At 45.0% G+C, this 7861-nt stretch overlaps 1 protein-coding gene across 2 annotated transcripts in view; it reads right to left on the bottom strand.

The window, feature by feature from the left end:
* Positions 1–3888: 3888 nt before the first annotated feature.
* Gemin6 (gem (nuclear organelle) associated protein 6) overlaps positions 3889–7861 on the bottom strand; it is a 4419-nt gene continuing 446 nt past the window's right edge. The window contains exons 1-3 of one of the 2 annotated variants that reach the window (XM_013017921.1): positions 7409–7751; positions 6914–7054; positions 3889–4358 (exon numbers count right to left, since the gene is read on the bottom strand). In XM_013017921.1, the coding sequence (XP_012873375.1) occupies positions 3965–4358; positions 6914–7041 (522 nt within the window). In that variant the 5' untranslated portion in view covers positions 7042–7054; positions 7409–7751 and the 3' untranslated portion in view covers positions 3889–3964. Of the gene's footprint in view, positions 4359–6913; positions 7055–7408; positions 7752–7861 lie in introns of those variants that run through there. The other variant, XM_013017920.1, reaches the window with a different exon arrangement.

Raw genomic sequence — 7861 nt, 5'->3', positions numbered from 1 at the left:
GCTCAAGTGGTAGAGCGCTCGCCTTGAGCTGAAGAGCTGAGGGACAGCGCCCAGGCCCAGAGTTCAAGCCCCACAACCGACAAAAAAAAAAGAAAGAGAGCAAGAAAAAAGGAAAGAGAGAGAAAGAAAGAAAGAAGAAGAAGGGAAGGAAGGAAGGCAGGCAGGCAGGCAGGCAGGCAAGCCTGGTGCTAATGGCTCCTGCCTGTGATTAGCTACTCAGGAAGCTGAGATCTGAGGATCATAATTCAAAGGTAGCCCTAACAGGAAAGCCCATGAGACTATCTCCCATTAACTACCAGAAGTGGGTCTATAGCTCAGAGTAGAGTAGAGTACTACCTTTGAGCAAAACAGCTCAAGGACAGCACCTAGGCCTGAGTTCAAGCCCCAGGACTGACAAAACAAAAAATAACAAAAGCAAAACCGTGAGAGGACAGCTACAGTGCCAAAGAGCTTTTTGATTTTCTAACCCATACCATTTTTAAATTTCCACTTTAATCCTCAATTTCCCTGCTTGTTTAAGGGCAAAGAGTAATGGAAAATGTTCCATAAAAGCCATACTTCCAGAACTAACCTTTTCTGTAAATGAGCTGTGATAAAGCCAGGCATGGTGGTACACATCTCTAATTCCAGTGCTCAGGAGGCTGAGGCAGAAGGATCTGTGTTTGAGTCAGTGCCACGTAGCAAGACCATGTCTCTAAATGATAAGGTAGATGGGATAGAAGAGTATGTATATATGGATCTAAAATTAACATTAAAAATCTAAGTATTGGGGCTGGGAAGGTGGCTCAGTGGTAGAGCACTTGCCTTGCATGCTCGAGGCCCTGGGTTCGATTCCTCAGCACCACATAAGCAAAAAGAAAAAAGCAGGAAGTGGTGCTGTGGCTCAAGTGGTAGAGCGCTAGCCTTGAGCTGAAGAGCTGAGGGACAGCGTCCAGGCCCAGAGTTCAGGCCCCATGACCGGACCCCCCCCAAAAAAAACAAAACTACATAAGAACTATAATCCCTCTGTGTATCACCTTTATAGTAATAATAATAATATTTTAAATCAAATGGAAAAAAGAGCCAGGCACTGGTGCCTCACACCTATAATCCTAGTTACTCAGGAGGCTGAGATCTGAGGATCGTGGTTTGAAGCCAGCCCAGGCAGGAGATTCTTCTTTTTTTTGTCGGTTGTGGGGCTTGAACTCTGGGCCTCGGTACTGTCCCTGCACTCTTTTTTTTTTTGGTCGGCCGTGGGCTTGAACTCTGGGCCTGGGCGCTGTCCCTCAGCTCTTCAGCTCAAGGCGAGCGCTCTACCACTTGAGCTACAGTGCCACTTCCGGTTTTCTGGTGGTTTATTGGAGATAGGAGTCTCCCGGTCTCTCCTGCCTGGGCTGGCTTTGAACGGCAATCCTCAGATCTCAGCCTCCTGAGTAGCTAGGATTACATGCATGAGCCACCAGCTCCCAGCTCGTGAGATTCTTATCTCCAATTAACTACCAACTACTGGAAGTGGCAGTGTGGCTCAAAGTGGTAACCTTGAGCAAAAGAGCTTAGAAACAAGAATCTGGTCCCTGAGTTCAGGCCCCACAACCAAAGCAAACAAACAACCCTATACAAGGTTAAGGTCATGGGGTCCAGAGAGGGCTTCTAAGTTGGTACACATCAAGATTTATCTAATGTGGGTATAGTCTGATTGCCTCCTCTCATACCTTACCCTATCCATCTCTTCCAGAAGGCTGTTTCTAATATCTTTCATAATAAACTACTATAGAAACCAAAAAAAAAAAAAAACTATACTGGGAAATTCTATATATGATCATGGTCTGACATAGTACTTTCATTCTGTGCATTTATGTTAATATCTTTGATAATAAGGGAGTGTTTTACCAACTTGAATCATCAACACAATTATGAAAACTACAGAAACAAAGGAAAAATATGCACTTTGATTATAATAATGTAAAACATTTTAAAGGTTTAGAAATATGTAAAAGTAAAAAGCAGAAGTGGTGCTGTGGCTCAAGTGGTAGAGCACTAGCCTTTAGCTGAAGAGCTTAAGAGACAGAGCCCAGGCCCAGAGTTGAAGCCCCACAACCAAGCAAAAAATAAATAAATAAATAAAAGTAAGAAGCAGGTAAGTATTGGAATATTTTTTATATTTTTTTGTCAATCATGGGGCCTGAACTCCGGGCCTGGGTGCTGTCCCTCAGTTCTTCAACTCCAGGCTAGCAGTCTACCATTTGAGACACAGCACCACTTCCAGTTTTCTGGTGATTAATTGGAGGTAAGAGTCTCACGGACTTTCCTGCCCAGGCTGGCTTTGAAGCTCAATCTTCAGACCTCAGCCTACTGAATAGCTAGGATTACAGGTGTGAGCCACACAGCTGGAATTTATTTTATTTTAGTGGCAGAACTGGGGTTTGAACTCTGGGCCCAGATCTTCCTTCTGTCTTCAAGTGTTGGGGCAACAGTGCTTAACACCATGCCTGGCAGAAATGTGCATTTCTAAAAACCTAGCTAATGGTGATAACCACTAGATCACATTTGTAAACACACTATAGAAACTTCAGGGGAACAGGTCTCTTCCTGACAGCATTTCAGTTCCTTTTCTGAAAGCAAAACGTACAGCATAGCTTTTCTCTTTGTAACCAATATTCCAAGCCCCAAATCTTTAGAAGGGAATTACAGGAAGGGGAGTAAGACCTAAATTTGGCCCGGAAATGATTCTGAAAAGATGGAGGAGGCCCTTGAAAAGGGAGAAGCCATGCAGGAAATTTCAGCATCATCTGGGCTCAGGGACAGGGTGGGGTGCATTGCGTTGGTAGATGTTATTTGCTGTTACACTAATGAGCTGGGGACACAGACTGTTTCTTGGCAACTGAGTCCTCTGGTTGTTTAAACAATTCGCCTACAAACAAAAACTGAGTACTGGAAAGGATAAATGATGCAGCCCTGCCAAGTAAAGTGCCTGCTTAGGGCGTTTCTCTAGCAGGGCCTCAGCTAAGACTGTCTCAGGAGTTTAGCTCACCTGTGGCTGACCCCTGCTCCTCCAGACTACCAGCATCCGTGACTCTAGAGTCTCTGGAGAGATTCTTCCCCACACCTGGCTCTGACAGCTGGCTCTGGGCAGCTGCCAGGATAGCCTTTAAGCATGGTGTCAACAATTATTTTTAGAACAAAAGGCAACTTGGGCTTCCAAAGAGTTGTTTTAAGTCATTAGGCAGAAATAATCAACACAAGAAGGGACTGATGTAGTAGAGTGTTTAGACCCCAGGTCCAAAGCCAGAGTCAGCCAACCAGGATAAAGCCCCTGAAATCCTGTATCATTACTCTTTTAAATTGTTTTACTCACTGGGCACCGGTGGCTCATACCTGTAATCCTAGCTACTCAGGAGGCTGAGATCTGAGGATCAAGGTTCAAAGCCAACTGGGGCAAGAAAGGCCATGAGACTCATCTCCAATTAACTATCAAAAAGTCTGAAGTGAAGCTGTGGTTCAAGTGGTAGAGCACTAGCCTTGAGCAAAGAAGTTCAGGGCTAGCACCTGGGCCCCAAGTTCAAGCACCAGGATCACCAAAAAAAAGAAAATTTCAGCTGGGTGCTAGCAGCTCATGCCTATAAATCCTAGCTACTCAGGAGAGGAGGATGAGATCTGAGGATCATAGTTTGAATCCAGCCCAAGCAGTAAAGTCTAGGAGACTCATCTCCAAATAACTACTAGAAAACCAGAAGTGGAGCTGTAGCTCCAAGTGGTAAATCTAGTCTTGAGCACAAAAGCCCAGGGACAATACCTAGGCTCTGAGTTCAAGCCCCATGACTGAACAACAAACAAAAAAAGAAAATTCCATTTTTCTTATTTTACTAAAATAATAAAAACTTAAAATATACATATGCACACAACCATATATGCCTCTGAAATACTGTATTATAAGGAACACATTTTTCAAAGAACAAAATAATGAAATCAATTTCAATCTCTGTATTCAAAGTTCTTGACCTCCTGGGGGGTAAGCTTCAAGATGTCCTTGAATGAGATCCTGAACCCGGGACAAAATAATTTCATTAGCGCTGCTGCAATTTTCTGGCCCATACGGTGGGTCTATAGTCAGAACCCCAGCCACACAGAGAGTCCTCGGTGAATCTCCCTGTTCAGTGACGGGAATGTGGCTCTTCTCAAGCCATTTCCTTAGGCTGTCCTTCTTCTTTTCCAGATCCTCAGGGCTATGTCCCTTGTAATCTCCAGACATGAACAGATGTGTCAGCTTCTCTCTCATTCTGTGGTCACCTTCATTCACAACGTCAATAGTCTGCACAGAATGTCCCATAATTCCAGTCACAGACAAACTGCCATCTTCAAGGAAGTTCACAAGGACAATACTTGGGAGGAAAAGTAAATTCAAAGCAAATTAGCAAGGGAAAAATGGAAAGGCCCTTAAACTATGAAAGAATAAATGGATTAAGCAGCATCATCAACCACAGGTCACCGGAAAAGGGAACGACTTTCCCTATTTGAAATTCAATGTCCCACCACCAAATGCTTTTACTAGCTCAACAAGCACTCCCTGAGGTCCTCAATAGCCAAGCCTTTTTCACAGCTTAAAGCTATGAACACTGTAGTACACAGAAAATGTACTCCCTTAAGTTAATAGGGGTGGGGGCAATGGCAGAGCATGTACTTAGCATGTGCCTGGCCTTGGGTTTAATCTCCAATACCAAGAATAAAAAAGCCAATAATACCATTTAATGCAAAAATCGTCCTTTGAAAAATATACATTCATTCACAAAACTCAGTCAAGATTAATAAAAAAACAAACAAACAAGGCCAAGCACTGGTGGTTCACGTCTGTAATCCTAACAACTTGGGAGGCTGAGGTTTGGAGGATTGATGTTCAAAGCCAGCCTAGGCAGAAAAGTTTTATCAGCTTCCACCTCCAAAATAACCAGTAAAAAGCTTGGGTGAGATGTGGCTGGAGTGGTAGAATATCAGATGAATGAGCAAACCACCAAAGTAAATATGAAGCTATGAGTGAAAATCCTGATATGGCCAGGTGCTGGTGGCTCACACCTGTAATCCTAGCTACTCAAGAGGATTGTGGTTTGAAGTCAGTCTGGGCAGAAAAGTCTCCTGTGAGACGCTTATCTCTAATAAACCACTCAAAAACCAGAAGTGGTGCTGTGGCTCAAGTGGTAGACCACTTGCCTTGTGCATAAAAAGGCTCAGGAATAGCACCCAGGCCCTGAATTCAAGCCCCAGGACTTGGGAGGCGGGGAGAAGAGGGGAGAAAACGCTGGTATCAACAAAAAGACGATAAAGATTAACAGAAAGAGGGAGGGAAGGAGGGCTTAGTGGTAGAGTGCTTGCCTAGCATGCATGAAGCCCTGGGTTTAATTCCTCAGTACCACATACACAGAAAAAGCCAGAGGTGACGCTGTGGCTCAAGTGGTAGAGCACTAGCCTTGGAAAGCTCAGGGACAGTGCCCAGACCCTGAGTTCAGGCTCCAGGACTGGCCAGAAAAAAAAAAAAAAAAGAGAGGGAACATATATAAAAACTAAAAAGGAAGCAGCAAAGATAAAATAGAAAAGTCTAAGAACAAGTTTATGACAATAATTTTGAAACTTAAAAACTCTAAAAACTGTAAATTGCTTCTACAAAATGGAGGGGGATGGAGGAAGCTAAGCAGACAGCTGGGTGAGGTGATTTATACTTGTAACCCTAGGTCCCCCAGAGGGGAGATACCAGTTTCTACCTGACAACAGCCTGCAGCATAAAGCTGGAAGTAGAAAAGTGGCTCAAATAGTAGAGTGCTAGCTGTGAGTGAAAAGCCAAGTCACAGTGCAAGGCCCTTGGCGCAAACCCCTGTACCATAACAAAAACATAAAGAAACACCAGTCAACATCATAATAACTAAGGGAAGACTAAGGAGATAAAGCAACTAAATGTAACATGGGATCCTGAAACAGAAAGAGGCTATTAGTGAAAATACTGGTAAAAGCTGGATACTATCGAGTTAATGCAAGTTATCAGTTAGAACGAATTTATGAGTATATAAGATGTTAACAAGAGAAGCTGAATGAAAAAATATACAGCTGCTCTGTAGTTTGTCACTTTTCTATTAATTGATGGGGGATGGAAATGTGGCTCAGTGGTAGTGCTTGCCTTGCATGCATGAAGCCCTGGGTTTGATTCCTCAGTACCACATAAACAGAAAAAGCTGGAAGTGGTGTTTGTGGCTCAAGTGGTAGATGCTAGGCTAGCCTAAAGCAAAAGAAGCTCAAGGACAGTGCCCGGGCCCTGAGTGCAACCCCATGACTTGGGAGAGGGGAAGGGGGGGAAGGAAAAAGAAAAAAAAAGATTAACACTCTATTAATCAAAAACCATTCCAAAACAAGAATCATGTGTCTGTGTACCTCCATGAATTTGTAAAATATAAATCTGAGTCAGGCCTTGATGGCTCATGCCTGTCACTCTAGCTACTCAAAACGCTGAGATCTGAGAATCACAGTTCAAAGCTAGCCTAAGCAGGAAAGTCTGTGTAAATTTTATCTCCAATTAAAAAAAAAAAAAAGCTGGAGGTAGAGGTGTGGCTCAAGTGGTAGAGCACTAGTCTTAACCACAAAAGCTCTGGGACAGTGCCTAGGCCTTGAATTCAAGCTCCAGTATTGGCACAAAAGACAACAAAATAAAACCAACTTAGGAAGAGGTGCAAAGTGTCCATCCTATTATTCTTTACCTTTATGTACATTTGAAATTCTTTACTACAAATACAAGAAATGAATTTCGATAGCCCATTCCAATGAACTTTCTTATCTGAGAGAATAATCCATCGTTAAAACAGCATATTAACCTTTCACTCTGCTGCCTTCCAGTGTAGGTACCCCATACAGCAACACAAGATGGCCAGGATTTCAGGGAAGCAGGATGTGTACTCACTTGGCAGAGACTGGATCTGCAGTTAAAAACCATCCTTTATACTCCTTATTCTCACTGGCTACCACTGTGACTTCTTTATAAACATAATCTTCCCACTCTAAGGGGCTTTTCTTCATCCATTCATTCATGGTTGTCAGCTGCCTGAATCCAAAATCAGTTGGTTAGGGTTAATACATAAGTGCCACACAAATGTCTTACCTCTAATCTCCATTTCTAGAGTGTAAAAAAAAGGGGGGGGGGGTCTGTCATGGGGCTGGAAAGATGGCTCAGTGGTAGAGCGCTTGCCTTGCATGCCTGAGGCCCTGGGTTTGATTCCTCAGCACCACATAAGAAAAAAGCCGGAAGTGGCGCTGTGGCTCAAGTGGTAGAGCGCCAGCCTTGAGCTGAAGAGCTGAGGGACAGCACCCAGGCCCAGAGTTCAGGCTCCACAACCGGACCCCCCCCCCCAAAAAAAAAGTCTGTCATTTGTCTCAAATGCTTGACCAGATACTTAACCCAAGTAGGTGCTAGCGGTACGACCACACTGAGTCTCACACCATGGCACACGTCTGTAGTCACAGCTAGTAACAGATCATGCGCGGCTGGGCCTCGCGGCGCTGCCCGCTTCCGTTAGGCAGAAGCCGGTGCTGTGCGCCGGGCTGCTCGGGAGGCTGGGAGTTGAGGACCCAACCAACTACTTTCAAAAGCCAGGGACGTGGAGCTGTGGCTCCGGTGGTCGAGCACTCGTCTTGAGCAGAAAGAGCCAGGCCCGGGTTCCAGCGCCAGGCCCGGGGTGGCAGCAGAGGCCTGTGCAGGGAGGGGCCGTGGTCGGGCTGTTAGCACAAACTCAAACTGCGGCCCGGAGGCGCCGCTCACTGCTCCGTCCGACAGCCCCGGCCCGGAGGCGGCTCTGCAAATCCGCCCCGCGCCCCGCTCTGCGCCCCGCTTCTGCGCCCCGCTCTGCGCCCT

Source organism: Dipodomys ordii, unplaced genomic scaffold, assembly GCF_000151885.1.
Source record: "Dipodomys ordii isolate 6190 unplaced genomic scaffold, Dord_2.0 Scaffold37, whole genome shotgun sequence".
NCBI lineage: Eukaryota > Metazoa > Chordata > Mammalia > Rodentia > Heteromyidae > Dipodomys > Dipodomys ordii.
The sequence above is the reverse complement of the archived record's forward strand: the minus strand, read 5'-3'. Positions and strand labels throughout refer to the sequence as shown.